Source organism: Wolffia australiana, chromosome 1 (assembly GCF_029677425.1).
Source record: "Wolffia australiana isolate 7733 chromosome 1, ASM2967742v1".
NCBI lineage: Eukaryota > Viridiplantae > Streptophyta > Magnoliopsida > Alismatales > Araceae > Wolffia > Wolffia australiana.
The window spans coordinates 5,206,937-5,222,367 of NC_135835.1; the positions used below are offsets into that span (position 1 = coordinate 5,206,937).

At 43.9% G+C, this 15,431-nt stretch overlaps 1 protein-coding gene across 1 annotated transcript; it reads right to left on the reverse strand.

The window, feature by feature from the left end:
* Positions 1 to 1,280: 1,280 nt before the first annotated feature.
* On the reverse strand, positions 1,281 to 11,836 carry LOC144713961 (Major facilitator superfamily protein). The gene is made up of 4 exons (XM_078588703.1): positions 11,538 to 11,836; positions 10,647 to 10,864; positions 2,178 to 2,752; positions 1,281 to 2,001 (listed from the first exon to the last, which is right to left on the reverse strand). Exons 1-4 carry the CDS (start codon positions 11,707 to 11,709, stop codon positions 1,281 to 1,283), a joined length of 1,686 nt encoding a protein of 561 aa, XP_078444829.1. The 5' UTR covers positions 11,710 to 11,836.
* Positions 11,837 to 15,431: the final 3,595 nt, after the last annotated feature.

Below are 15,431 nucleotides of genomic sequence, written 5' to 3' on the forward strand. Positions count from 1 at the left end.
AAATATGGCATGCAAATAGGTCTTAGTGCAAATATTCATATTTTAAATATTATTATTTTCTCTTGATGTTTCAAAAATCACCAGAAGCTTACTATCTGCTAAAACTTACAACTAAGAACAAAATATGTATCAGATTTCACCCATATTTGTATTTGATGAAGGAGCAATGGGCTCGTGGATTCTTCCTTTGTGTAAGATTAAAGATCCATCTACTATCTTGTGGAGTCAACATGACATGAAAATGCCAAACACATGACATGAAATATTGGGATCTGGGTCCTTCCAAAATCACAGAAATATAAGAGAGGTTTAGTCTTCCTAACTCTCGTATTCCAGCAAAGTATGTGTGTGATTCATCAACTCCCTATCTCATCCTAAAGAAAAGTAAAAACATTTTGACTTTATAAATCCATATTTATTTGGGCTTTCTTCTCTAATGTCACATCTTATTTTCTCTTAAAACCATTATCATATATGACCTCAATAAATACACATGGATGTTATCATTTGAAAATTAAAAGTACTTAATTTATATTTTTTTCAAATTTTCTTCAAATTTAATATTTTTTCCCTCATTCAAGATGTTATCAACACCCAATTACGCAAGGGTATTGTTAATCCTCACACAAACATTTAAAACTCGGTGGAGTACACCAAAGAGTTGAATTTTTTGTTACCAAGATTTACTTATGTTTCAATTAATATACTCTGAGATCTCATGATGTCTATTTTTTAATTATATTATTTTTAACTTAATAGATGTTTGTCTTCAATCTTACGATATTTATATGTTTTCCCTTATGCTTTGTGCAATAAACATACACCTTAAAATCCTACTGTATTTGATGCACAATAGTTTTATCGATCATACCCTTTTCACCATTCTCTAACACATTTCAGCTCTTATTCCAAAAAAATCACTTCACATTGCTAGAAGCAGTCCAACATCAACACCTTCTGTAGAATGACAACCCAATTCTCTTCACTCATTTTTCTATCATCTCTGTTCACTTCTTTTGAAATTTCATATCGTCCTCGTCTCTCCTCAAGTTCTGTACAAGGTTGGGATGGAGAGGGAGAGAGAGAGAGAGAGAGAGAGAGAGAGAGAGAGAGAGAGAGAGAGAGAGAGAGAGAGAGAGAGAGAGAGAGAGAGAGAGAGAGAGAGAGAGAGAGAGAGAGAGAGGGAGAGAGATAGAGACAGAGAGAGAGAGAGAGAGAGAGAGAGAGAGAGAGAGGGAGAGAGAGGGAGAGGGAGAGAGAGAGAGAGAGAGAGAGAGAAGTCAGTTGATGAGGACGAAGAGGATGAAGCTGAAGGCGCAAAGAATAGAGAGGAACCAGTAGAATCTGTCGAGATGGGAGACCCTGGCGTCCTCAGAGAACCAGCTGCCGTCGGTCATGCGCTCGACGGCCCAGATGAGCGCAGAGCTCAGAAAGCTGCCCACCCCAAACACGCTCAAATACAGGCCAATACCTATCGTCCTCATGCAACTCGGCATGCCCCCATAAAAGAACTCCTGCATCCCCACCACCGTAAAAACATCGGCCACTCCCAGCAGCACATACTGCGGCAACAGCCAGAAGATACTCAGCCGAGCTCCGCCGCTTCTGGCGGCGGCCCCACGGCGGCTCTCAACCAGCGCCGCGGCCACCATGGCCACCACCGAAAGCACCATCCCCACACCAATTCTCTCCTTCACCATGATACCATCTTCTCTCCTTGTCGCCCACTTGAAGCAGGGAACGATGAGCCTGTTGTAGAGCGGCATGAGGAGGATGATGGAGACAGTGATGGAGCTCTGAAGCGTCGCCGGCGGCAGGAGAAACTCTCCGCCGATGGTTCGCTCCATCGCTGCACCCTGCCGCGTGAAGAAGGTTGACGGAAGCTGGAAGATCACCGCGAACATGAGCAGCGCCACCCATGTCGGTAGAAGCCGTAGAATCACCTTCCTCATGTCGGAGGCGCCGCTCTTCCCCTCCGGCGCCGGCGACGTCGCTCCCTCTCTGTGACCAAACACATCTCTGTTGAGCTTGAATTTCGCAATCGAAAATTATTTCTCTTATCTTGGCTTAATATGGGACGTTCTCTCAATCAATTGATCCCAGAGTATGTTTAGCCTTTTACCCAGAAAGTAGAATTAAAAGGAGAAGAAGAAGGAGGTTTTTGAGAGCCAGCTTACTCAACGTCGCCGGCGACTGGCTCTTCCTTCAACCGGAGGAGCTCGTTTTCCTTGAGGGGTTTTCCCTGCATTCTGCGTTGAAGACGTCTACCAAAAATGACATTATTTTGAGAGGATAAGTCCTTAAGTAGTTGACGCGGGGCGTTAAAATTCACGTACTCGAGCTCGGATTCCTCGCCGTCCTGCCCACCGTAAAGTCGAATGAGCTTCGACGCCGTCAGCCGGCGAGCCAGTGCGCGCTTGAACGAGGCGATGAAGTTGCCGGCGGTGACGGCGAAGGCCACGGCGGAGAGCGCCATGACCGCCGTCGGCACGGCGAAGCCGATGACCCAGCCGTGGTTGTCCTGGAGATAAGGCATGAGCGAGTTGCCCAGCAAGCTCCCGGCGCAAATACCAAAGTACCACCATTGGAAGAACTGGCTCTTCTGGTCCTGCTCTATTTGGTCTGCGCCGAAGGCCTGCAAAGATGGGTTGTAGCCTCCCTGCCCGATAGAGATGAGATAGAGCGGGATGAATAGCGTCGAGGTCGGCAGTTGCTTCTCTAGCAAGGCCCATGTCGTCAGCGCCCCAAGCCCCTGAAAGACATCTTAACTGTGAAACCAAATTCTAAATTCTCTGATAGTTATCGAATTTAACGATACTCTTATTCAGAGAGAGAGATAGATCGATCGAAACTGTGAAACGTAATTCTGACATCTCAGATAGTTATCGAATGTAACGATACTCATAGATTCACAGAGAGAGAGAGAAAGAGAGTAAATTCTGACTTCTCAGATAGTTATCGAATGTAACGATACTCATAGATTCACAGAGAGAGAGAGAGTAAATTCTGACTTCTCAGATAGTTATCGAATGTAACGATACTCATAGATTCACAGAGAGAGAGAGAGAGGAAATTCTGACTTCTCAGATAGTTATCGAATGTAACGATACTCATAGATTCAGAGAGAGAGAGAGATAGATAGAGGGAGAGAGAGAGAGAGAGAGAGAGAGAGAGAGAGAGAGAGAGAGAGAGAGAGAGAGAGAGAGAGAGAGAGAGAGAGAGAGAGAGAGAGAGAGAGAGAGAGAGAGAGAGAGAGAGAGAGATCTAAACTGTGAGACGATATTCTGACTTCTCAGATAGTTATTGCATGTAACGATACTCATAGATTCAGAGAGAGATAGATCGAAACTGTGAAACAAAATTCTGACTTCTCAGATAGTTATCAAATGTAATTATACTCATAGATTCAGAGAGAGAGAGAGAGATCTAAACTGTGAGACGAAATTCTGACTTCTCACATTTTAGATCTCAAAGGTAACTAAATGCAACGATGCTCAAAGGTAGGGATCGGGGATTCGATCTGAGAAGTCAGAATTTCGACTCACAGTTTAGATCTCTCTCTCTCTCTCTCTCTCTCTCTCTCTCTCTCTCTCTCCGAATCTATGAGTATCGTCACATTCAATTACTACCTGAGAAGTCAGAATTTCGTCTCACAGTTTCGATCTGATCCTTCGAATGTTTCGATTGAATCGGGCATTTGAACGAACGAATCCGAGCCTCGATCAGACCCGAGCAAGATTCGATTCGTACACGATCTTCGCATAGGGTTCGGATAGTATTTTTCGATCCGGCCCAATGTTCGGATCTAATATGAGATCCGATGCGGGTCGAACTTGCAGTTCGGATCTCATTGTTTGAATTAATAACAAATAAAAAAATAAATAGAAAATAAATGTAATGAAAGAGAAACGAGAGAGAGAGAGAGAGAGAGAGAGAGAGAGAGAGAGAGAGAGAGAGAGAGAGAGAGAGAGAGAGAGAGAGAGAGAGAGAGAGCGAGAGAGAGAGAGAGAACATGCCAGAGAGAACGAGTGATAAGAAGAGAAAGAGAGCGAGAGAGAACGAGAGATAAGAAGAGATGGAGAGCGAGAGAGAACGAGAGATAAGAAGAGATAGAGAGCGGGAGATAAGAAGAGATAGGGCGAGAGAGAACCAGAAGAGAGAGAGAGGGCCCCCGAGAGAAGAAAACCAGAGGGAGAGAGTGAACCAGAAGAGGAACAGAGAGAGCGTGCGAGAGAAGAGATCACCTGAGAGAGACAGAGAACGAGAGAGAGAGAGAGATAGCGAGATAGCGAGAGAGAGAGAGAACGAGAGATAAGAAGAGATGGAGAGCGAGAGAGAACGAGAGATAAGAAGAGATGGAGAGCGAGAGAGAACGAGAGATAAGAAGAGATAGAGAGCGGGAGATAAGAAGAGATAGGGCGAGAGAGAACCAGAAGAGAGAGAGAGGGCCCCCAAGAGAAGAAAACCAGAGGGAGAGAGTGAACCAGAAGAGGAAGAGAGAGAGCGTGCGAGAGAAGAGATCACCTGAGAGAGAGAGAGAGAGAAAACAAGCAAGAGAGAGAGAACGAGAGAGAGAAAACAAGGGAGAGAGAGAGAGGACGAGAGAGAGCCAGAGGGAGAAAGAGAGAGCACGACACAGAGAGAGAGAGATAGAGAGAGAAAAAGAGAATGAGAGAGAGAGAGCCAAAGGGGGGAGAGAGAAAGGTAGAGAACGAGAGAGAGCCCTAGAGAGAGAGAGAAAGGGAGAGAACATGAGCACTAGAGCACCAGAGCGATAAAGAACAAGCGAGTGAGAGAAAGAGAAAGGGAGAAACGAGAGCACTAGAGAGAGAGAGAGAGAGAGGGTGAGAACGAGAAAGAGAGAGAGAACAAGCGAGAGAGAGGAAGGGAGATAAAAGAGAGAGAGGGCACGAGAGAGGCAGAAAGAACCAGCGAGAGAGAGAAAGAGGGAGAGTGAGAGAGAGAAGAAGAAGAGAGAGAGCAAGAGAGAAAGGGAGAGAGCACGAGAGAGAAGTCAAGCGAGAGACAGAGAGAGAGAGAGAGAAAGGGAGAGACAGAAAGAGAGGAAGCAAGCGAGAGAGAGAACGCGAGAGGAAGAGAGCGAGAAAGAGAGAGAGAGAGAGAGAGAGAGAGAGAGAGAGAGAGAGAGAGATTACGGGAGAGGGAGAAAACGAACCAGTGACAGAGAGAGCGAGGGAGCATTGTTTTTTCCTCAATTGTTTTATTCTGTTCTAACAAATGTTCGATCGAACACGAACGAACAAACGAAACCGATCGAATAATTTGTTCAAACTCGATCAAACTTTTTGATCGATCGAAAGATTTGAACTGTTCAATCTCCAATTGATCGTTCGAAACTTTCGATCTGGATTCAAACGATCCGAACCCCGATCCCTACTCATCTGTTCAGAGGAAGAGAGAGAGAGAGAGAGATCTAAACTGTGAGACGAAATTCTGACTTCTCAGATAGTTATTAAATGCAACGATACTCATAGGTTCAGAAGGGGAGAGATAGAGATCAAACTGTGAAAGGAATATCTGAATTCTCAGATAGTTATTAAATGCAACGATACTCATGTTTGAATAACCACGATGCATCAGAACGTGTCTTGAAGGAGTAGCGACGTGGAGAACGTGTGGAAGGAAGAAACGCTCTTTTTTCTTATTTGTGGCTTAGAGACAGTAGCGGGAAAACGTGGGAGCATGGATCCACGTTTTTCCTTAGACAGTTATTTTCCTTTTCTCCCTATAAATGTATGTTTTTTCCATCTTTTAGAGACAAGTCATGAGTTCTTTTCCCTTGCCTCTTTCTCTCAAAACCTCTCGCCCTCTTATTCTTCCACCATAAGAGGGTATTGTCCAACAGTTGGTATCAGAGCAGAGAGGATCGTGAGGCATTCTTTTCTTTTTCTCGTTGAGATCACACCATGCCAAGAAGAAGTGAAGAGGCGTCTCAAGCTGGAGGAAGCTTTTCTGCAGAGCGTGCTATCAACGGAGCGGGAAGTGGAGCACCTAGGGCAGGAGATATGGCACCACCGTTGCTATTTCCTGTTCTATCGAAGACCAACTACTCTTTGTGGGCGGTTCGAATGGAGGTGTTGCTGGAAGCACATGGATTATGGGAAGCGATTGAAGAAGAGACGGTGACGAGGAAGAAGGATCGTCAGGCTCTTTCAATCCTCCTCGGAGCGATTCCTGAGGAGATCCAAGCGCAAATCGACATCAAAAAGTCTGCAAAGGAGATTTGGGAGGCGCTCAAGAAGAGAAATGTGGGTGTTGATCATGTTCAGAAGGCTCGAATTCAAGGGCTGAAGAGAGACGTCGAAAATCTCAAGATGGGCAAGGACGAGTTCATTGACGACTTCTCTGGTAAACTTTCCAATATAGTGGCGCAGTTAAGAAGCCTTGGAGAGGATATTACTGAAGCATCAGTAATTGGGAAGCTTCTCAAATCAACACCAGCAAAGTTTGATCCAATTACTTCAACACTGGAGCAGTTCGGTGATTTCGAGACGATGACTCTTGATGAGGCGATTGGGTCTTTGAAGGTACATGAGGCAAAGATCCGAGATCGTCAGGTTGAAGAAGAGGAGCAAGCTTTGCTGACACAAGCGATTGAGAAGAACAAAGGCCGTGGTGAATATTTGAAGAATGAAAGAGGAGAGCACTCAAGAGGACGCGGCAGAGGTCGCGCTCGAGGACGTGGAAGAGGACGCGGCAAGAGCACTGGTGATCGAAGCAATGAGGGTGAGCGAAAGCCCTTTGATAAGTCCAAGATTCAGTGCTACAACTGCCAGAAGTTTGGGCATTTTGCATCAGAATGTCGCAACGAAAAGAAAGAGCGGACACTCAATGTTGCCCAAGCCGAAGTGGAGCCACCGACGTTGCTGATGGCGTTCATTGAAGAAATGGAGACTTTACTCCTAGGAGTTGGTGAAGAATCGACGAACGAGGATCTCTGGTTTCTCGACACCGAAGCCACCAACCATATGACGGGGAAGAAATCTCTATTCCATGATCTTCAAGAAATATCTGACGGGATGGTCAGATTTGGAGATGACTCTAGAGTGGACATCTGTGGGAAAGGAAGTATCCACCTTGAGACGAAGACGAATGGATCCGTAATACTGGGTAATGTTCTCTATGTCTCTAAATTACGGACTAACATTCTCTCCCTTGGTCAGCTAGACGAGAATGGGTGTAAAGTGGTGATGGAGAATGGAGGACTCACCATCCATGATCGTGAAGGAAGATTGTTGGCCAACGTCAAGAAGACAAAAGGAAGAATGTACCTGCTGAAGCTAAGCACAAAGAAGATGTGCTTATCAGTACAAGAAGACCATCAAGAAGCGTGGAGGTGGCATAGGAGGTTCTGCCATCTAAACTTCCAGTCATTGAGCGGACTTTCAAGGAACCGGATTGTCGACGGCCTCCCAACTTTGAAGATGCCAGACAGCCTTTGTCGAGATTGTGTAGCTGGAAAACAACATAGACAGCCATTTCCTTCGGCCACCTCATTCAGATCAACTCGTTTACTTGAGCTAGTGCATGCTGACATATGCGGACCTATTTCGCCAGCCACAATCGGAGGAGGAAGGTACTTTATGTTATTGATTGATGATTTTTCACGGCTAACTTGGGTATCGATACTAAGACAAAAATCAGAAGCCCTTCGTATCTTTACCAAGTTTAAAGTTGTGGTTGAACCAGAGAAGAACTTGAAGGTCGGTTGTCTAAGAACAAATAGAGGAGGAGAATTTCTCTCTAAAGACTTTGCAGAGTTTTGCAGCCAGCATGGGATCAAGCTACATCTTACTGCCCCCTACACACCTCAGCAAAATGGTGTGGTAGAAAGGAAGAACCAGACCATCATGTCTATCGTCCGAAGCATGCTCAAGAGCAAGGAAATGCCATTGAAGTTTTGGGAAGAAGCTGTCAACACTTGCGTCTACACGTTGAATCGTTCACCAACGAAGAGCCTGGATGGAAAGACTCCTTACCAAGCATGGACGGAGAGAAAGCCAAATGTGAGTCACCTGCGGGTATTTGGCTCAATTGCTCATGTTAAGACAACAGGTGGAAATCAGAAGAAGTTTGATGATAGAGGAAAGTCTATGATTCTAATTGGCTATGAAACTGGTTCGAAGGCATATAGATGTTTTGATCCAGTAGAGAAGAAGATTCACGTGAGTAGGGACGTGATATTCGAAGAAGAAGAAAAATGGAAGTGGGAAGATCCAGAAAATGAAGAAAGTGGAGGTATGCTTAAAATTCCTGGTTTCTCTGAACTTAGTGATGATGACATCCAAGGGGAGCAAATCCAATCGGATTCCTATGCTCAAGGGCCAAGCACTGAAGAAGCTACACCTGAAGAGCAATCAGGACATGAAGGTTCATCCTCATCAAACCAGACTCCAGAAAGATATAGAGATCTGAACGAAGTCTATGAAGAATCAGATCAGATTCATCTTGATCTAGAGGAGTGTATGTTGATCTCGGAGGAGCCACGAGATCACATTGAAGCATGTAAGGAAGAAGAATGGAAGAAGGCCATGATAGAAGAAATGGAAGCCATTGAAAGAAACAAGACGTGGCAACTTGTCCCTCCGCCATCCGGATGTAAGCCTATCGGTCTTAAATGGGTTTACAAGGTGAAGAAGAGTCTGAATGGAGAAATTCTACGCTACAAAGCAAGATTGGTCGCCAAAGGGTATGTTCAAAAACTCGGTGTTGATTTTAATGAAGTTTTTGCTCCTGTTGCAAGAATGGAGACAATACGAGTGTTGGTGGCCTTAGAAGCACAAGAAGGGTGGAAGTTACATCATCTGGATGTGAAATCAGCTTTTCTAAATGGCGAGCTAGAAGAAGACGTTTTTCTGAGACAACCAGAAGGTTTTATTCAGAAAGGAAAAGATCATCTTGTGTTGAAGCTTAAGAAGGCGTTGTATGGACTCAAACAAGCGCCTAGGGCATAGAATATGAAGCTAGATATGAGTCTCATTTCTCTTGGATTCACTAGAAGCATACATGATCATGTTGTTTATATGAAGCACATTACCAGCCACGTGCTATTAATTGGCGTTTATGTTGATGATCTGATCGTGACTAGATCAACGAAGGACGATATCAAGCAATTCAAGGAAGAAATGAAGAAGAAATTTGAGATGAGTGATCTTGGTTTGCTCAGCTCATATTTGGGCATAGAAGTACATCAGAAGCATGGGGAGATACGGCTAAGTCAAAAAGCCTATGTTCTAAAGATTTTGGAGCAGACCGGCATGAAAGAAAGCAATGTGGTACAAACCCCTCTTGAAGCAAGACAGAAGTTCAGTTGTAACACATCTTCTCCACCAGTTAACTCTACTGAATTCCGGAGCATAATTGGATACTTGAGGTATTTGACTCATACCAGACCTGACTTGATGTATTCAGTTGAGATTTTGAGCAGACATATGGAGAAACCTACATCTGAACACATGACTGGAATCAAGCGAATTCTCAGGTACATAAAAGGCACCTTGGACCTGGGACTCGTCTACAAGAAAAGAGATGAAGAATGTGAACTGATCGGATATAGTGACTCTGATCATGCCGGAGATATGGATGATAAAAAGAGTACTTCGGGTATGGCATTTTACCTCGGAGGAAATTTGATTGCTTGGTATTCAAAGAAACAGAAAGTAGTTGCCCTATCTTCATGCGAAGCAGAGTACATCGCTATAACTGGAGCAGCATGCCAAGGAATATGGCTTGCACGTCTAGTTGCAGAATTGAAGTACAAGAAAGAGAAGACGGTGAAGTTAATGGTAGATAACAAATCTGCCATAGCCTTGAGCAAGAATCCAGTGCTTCACGGCAGATCAAAGCACATTGAAACAAGGTTTCATTTTATCAGATCATGCCTAGAAGAGAAGAAGGTTAGCTTGCATTATGTTAGTTCTGAAGATCAGTTAGCAGATTTTTTCACAAAGTCTTTGGGAAGGATCAAGTTTGTGGAACTTCGTCTTCGACTTGGCATTGTCTCTATCTCAGAGATGCATCATGATTATGGGGGAGATTTTTTGAATAACCACGATGCATCAGGACGTGTCTTGAAGAAGGAGTAGCGACGTGGAGAACGTGTGGAAGAAACGCTCTTTTTTCTTATTTGTGGCTTAGAGACAGTAGCGGGAAAACGTGGGAGCATGGATCCACGTTTTTCCTTAGACAGTTATTTTCCTTTTCTCCCTATAAATGTATGTTTTTTCCATCTTTTAGAGACAAGTCGTGAGTTCTTTTCCCTTGCCTCTTTCTCTCAAAACCTCTCGCCCTCTTATTCTTCCACCATAAGAGGGTATTGTCCAACAACTCATAGGTTCAGAAGGGGAGAGAGAGAGATCAAAGAGTGAAACGAATATCTGAATTCTCAGATAGTTGTTGAATGCTACGATACTCATAGGTTCATAGTGGGTGAGGGAGATAAATCTAAACTGTGAACGAATTTCTGATTTCTCAGATAGTCATCGAATGCAACGATACTCATAGATGCAGAGAGAGAGAGAGAGAGAGAGAGAGAGAGAGAGAGAGAGAGAGAGAGAGAGAGAGAGAGAGAGAGAGAGAGAGAGAGAGAGAGAGAGATGGAAGAAAGAGTGGTGAAATTCACTTACTGCGACGTAGAGAAGAGCGGAGAAGAGAATGGTGGAGTGGCGATCCCACAAGGAGTCGGCGAGGAAAGCGCCGGCGAGGGGGAGCATGGAGGTGACGCCGACCCAGCAGTTGACGGTCTTCGCCGCCGCCGACGTGCCGAGCTGCGCCACCTCCGTCAGATAAGTCACCATGTTCGACGCCACCCCCTTGTACGCGAACCTCTCCGCGCTCGCCACCGCTGCGAACTCAATTCGATGGTAAGACTATGATAACGACGATAATAATGTCATGATATGACCATGGAGAACAGTTGAAAGAAGAGTCTTTGGATGATGACGATGATGGTGATGATGATGATGACCATGGAGGACAGTTGAAAGACGATAATGATGATGATGATGGAGAACAGTTGAATGAAGATTCTCTGGATGGTGATGAAGATGATGGAAAACAATAGAGAGATGAACCACCGGATGATGATGAGGATGCAGAACAATGGAAAGAAGAATCACTGGATGATGATAATGGAGAACAATTAAAAGAAGATTCGAGACCACAAAATGAATGAGAAAAATGAAGATGGAGAGGAAGATTATGATGGTTATGACATTTTGATGATGATGGTGAGGACCAAGAAAAAGAAAGAAGCATTATAGTATAATTGTAAAATGATAGTGATAGTGATAATGATGATGAGACGGGCGGATGATGAAGAACAAGAAACTAGGGGAAAGAGGATCACGATGAAAAAGGTTATGATGATGACGATACTGACGATGATTATGAGATGGATCGGCTGTAAAGATCAAGTAAACAATGAAGAACCACAAAAAATGACAGTAGCAACAACAACCTCAACATTATAATGATGATCTGAATATGTTATACATGATAATGAGGGTAAGACGGACCGATGATAAGGATGCATGAAGTGCTTAACCGGGACGGCGAAATCTTGATCTTCTGCACATCAGCCATGGAGAGGAAGAGAAGAGACGATGCGAATGCGAAGTGGGAGCTCGACAGTCCATCTAAGGTTGGGTAGTCGCAAGAACTGACGATGGTTAGTAATAGTGATGACATAGTTTCCTCATCAGTATGAATCTGGTGACGGTGCTCTGCCCAGTCGACGTCCACTATCGTTTTTGCAAATTTCAAGAAATCTTGCCGCTATCGTGGAGCGGATACCTCCACAACGGAGTGAATTGTGATTCCTTATACCCACAAAATTCAAATTATTTTGTGATAAAGAGAAAACGACTAGAAGAGATGAGAGAAAATTTGATAAAAAGCAAAGGGTCGGCGATTATCTTGCCAGAGAGGGACCGAGAGGAGAGGAGAGGATATGGACGTTCTTGGACGCAGAAAAACGTCGATGACAAGTATGATGGTCAGGCGCAAAATCATGTGTCGTCATGCAAAGGGGAGATGGAGCTGGCTATAGCCGTAATATGGATAAGCGAGTGAGGATATCTCTGGTGGGTCCTTTTATTGTCATTTATCTACCAATTCAGGTACGGTGGTGAACTCACCATCGTCTTCTAGTCAGACTGAGAGAGAGAAAGAGAAAAGAGAATGAGGAAGGGAGAGAGAGAGAGAGAGAGAGAGAGAGAGAGAGAGAGAGAGAGAGAGGGAGGGAGAGAAAGAAGAGGCAGAAGCGAGAGAGAGATTGGAGCAACACCCATGGAGTAGATATTTGGGCTTAACAAGGCCTAAATCTTTGGATAATGGCGATCGAAATTATAAGAAGGGCTGCTGGGAAGATCAGCAAAACACTACGACTTGCGGTACCTCATTCAGCTTTAGTTGTACAATATTCTTCCTCTCAACAGGCCTTGATACTGACATCAGTTCGCCTCTTTCTATGCGCGCGCTACACTAGAGAGCTTTGATACTCGTGGCAATTAAGGAGCTTTCTTTATGTTCTCTGTGTATCAAAAGGATAAAGACAGGCTACCTGTAGAATTGCAATATTCGGATGGTAAAAAATTTATTGCATCTAAGAGAAATCAAACCAACGAAGGGCAACTTATAAGTATCTGATCATGCATCACATTAAATTTGAGCATCTGGATTAAATTGACACAGATAAGTCGAATTAAACTCGAATCTTGAATCCATATTTAATATTTTTACGTAATGTAAAAAAGGGGTTCTGGGAAGCTACCTTCTATTAAAATTTTAGCCAATGCCCAGCCGTAAAGACACATTCTAGAACCTTTTGGTTGGAAATGTGTGGCGAAGAATCTGCCTTTCCTCGTTACATCATCATGACATCAAGTACGTCCAGTCTGTCGACCTTCCCTATCTACAGATATGTAATACTATTCTTTCACTAATTTTTAATCCCTCGTATTTTTAATAATATTCTGCATTAATTTTTGCGACTTGTAATACTGTGTCGACGCGAATGTGTTTCTCCTGTTACATCATCGGGACATCACGTAGTTCTTTTGCTGACTTTCCCTAATTCCTTGTGAGCATGTAATGCAAGTACTTATTCGTATTTGTATCTTTCCTGAAATATACTGATGGCAACAGAGGAAAATTAAAAGATTTTATTTTGAATATGAATATTTAACTTTCAGATATTTGAATAGCACTGCAAAACGTGATTCTATTAAATAATAACGTTACATTCCGAAAGGACTGGTGTTTAACAATTTTCCGGACTATACACGATGCACGCGCGAATTTATTGAGTAATCGAAAAAAGAATATAAATTTTACGTGAATTTCATTCATGAAGATTTAGGTAAATTTCTCACTATACACATCAATTCTAGAACAAACCTGCAATTATAGTTCAGAGATGCAGACGGGACGATTTTTTTATCCCGGGAGGAAAAAAATTGTCCCGTCCGAGGATATGGACGAATTTCAGGACAAAAATTTGTCCCGGGGACCACCAGACGGGACGGTCTTCGTCCCGTGGGACGAAAAAACTGTCCGTCCGGACGTCTAGGACGATGGACGGACGGATGTGGACAAAAAATGGCCGGATTCACATCCGACGGTTGACATCTCACCACGTGTCCTCGCTATGACAATTCACATCAATGTCCTTGTGTTTTCTTGCACGTGCAAACTGACGCCCCCCAGAATTAATTGTATATATGCCCATTTGCATTCTCTCTCCTCCATATTTCCCTTAAAATACTTAGAAAAATCAATTTTAATTTATTATAAATATAAAATGGATTTTTTTCATCCAGGACGAATTTCGGGACGAAAATTCATCCCAAGAGAACTGGGCGGGATGAAACACCATCTCGAGATTATTGGATGGGATGGTTTTTTTGTTGGCGGACGAAAAACCATCCCCTCCTTCGTCCCAGAGCTAACGTCGGACGTAGGACGGGACAAAATTTGTCCCGTCCCATCCTTGGTCCACGTCCGGGATGATCCAGATCTATACCTGCAATACTTCAACGCAACATATATTTACCTTTTTTTTTATAGCGTAGCCATTCCATGGCATTCCTTCTACGTCCCGTCGGCGTAAAAAAGAGGAAAATGATCACTAAATAAAGTATTGACATAAAAAGAGGAAGCCTTTTCAAGTAAAAAGAATAATACAATCGAGCTTGAGGAGTGGGCTATGTTGGAGGATCTCTTTCACATATTGGAGGCATTTCTCGAGGCAACAAATTTCATAAGTAGTTGAAAGATGATCACCGCAACCAGGGCTCTTGCCATAGTCATGACTGTATCAACATATCTTGACAACGTCTTGGACAGATTCAACGTAGATGGCATTTTCTGTGATAGAGATGTTGGCAACTGAGCAGACAGAGTCCATTAAGGCTGCATGTGAGGCCAGGTAGCATAAGTTTAGTGAGTACTCAGCTATCATACACAACAATGAAGGCATGGTGGCAACTCCGCTCTTTGACCCATTTATAAAGCTTGCTCTGATTGAACCTCGAAGCCATGCAGGCATTACTGCGAAAATGGGATATTGTCTCCAGTGTGAACTTATGCATAACAATCATCACTCTTCAACAAGATGTCAAGACCTTGAAGGGAGTCAGCAACATACTCTATTAGTTGCAAAGACAATCAGGCTGGCCAAAGCTGGTGACTAGCCTAGGTCAAAACCAGAACCCATACAAGAGCTTGAGGCCTATATCTCAGAGCCTTGTATCAAGGACAACAAGAACCTTATGCAGTGGAGGATGGACATAGGTGGGGTTAATAGTACGAAATATCCCAGACTTTTTCAAAAATCTGAGATATAACCTAAACTTTTTTTGGCACGGTATATCCCAAACTCTCTAAGTCGACGCCGACATATCCCAGTGATCACGTGGAATCCATCGTGGCTTCCAGGTGGATTTCCAGCCAGATTTTGACATGGCGGAATCCACTTGGCAGCCACGATGGATTCCACGTCATAACGAGGATTCCACTTGCCAGGTGTTTTCCGATAAGCGAGAGAGAGGCATTCTAGAGAGAGAGGCATTCTAGAGACAGAGAGAAAGGGAGAGAGAGGCATTCTAGAGAGAGAAAGAGAGGCATTCTAGAGAGAGAAAGAGAGGCATTCTAGAGAGAGAGAGGCATTCTAGAGAGAGAGAAAAAGGGAGAGTGAGGCATTCTAGAGAGACCCGACCGAATCGAATCTCGCGGGAGAGAGAGGAGGCGCAGAAACAGAGACATAGACAGAGAGAGAGGGGAAGGTTATCGGCGATCGTCTTAGATATTGGAGAGAGAGAAAGAGAGTGAGAGGAGGGGGAGAGAGAGAGAAAGAGAGTGAGATTTATCAAGGGTTCAAGAGAGAGAGAGAGGGAGGGGAGAGGGGAGGT

Bases quoted from the DNA above. Each gene is read 5' to 3' on its own strand.
- LOC144713961 (XM_078588703.1), bottom strand. From the start codon at position 11,709: ATGTCATCACTATTACTAACCATCGTCAGTTCTTGCGACTACCCAACC. The intron at 10,865-11,537 runs GTCCGTCTTACC...TTGAGTTCGCAG, and splicing joins TTCATGCATCCTTATCATCG to CGGTGGCGAGCGCGGAGAGG. The intron at 2,753-10,646 runs GTAAGTGAATTT...GATGTCTTTCAG, and splicing joins CCGCTCTTCTCTACGTCGCA to GGGCTTGGGGCGCTGACGAC.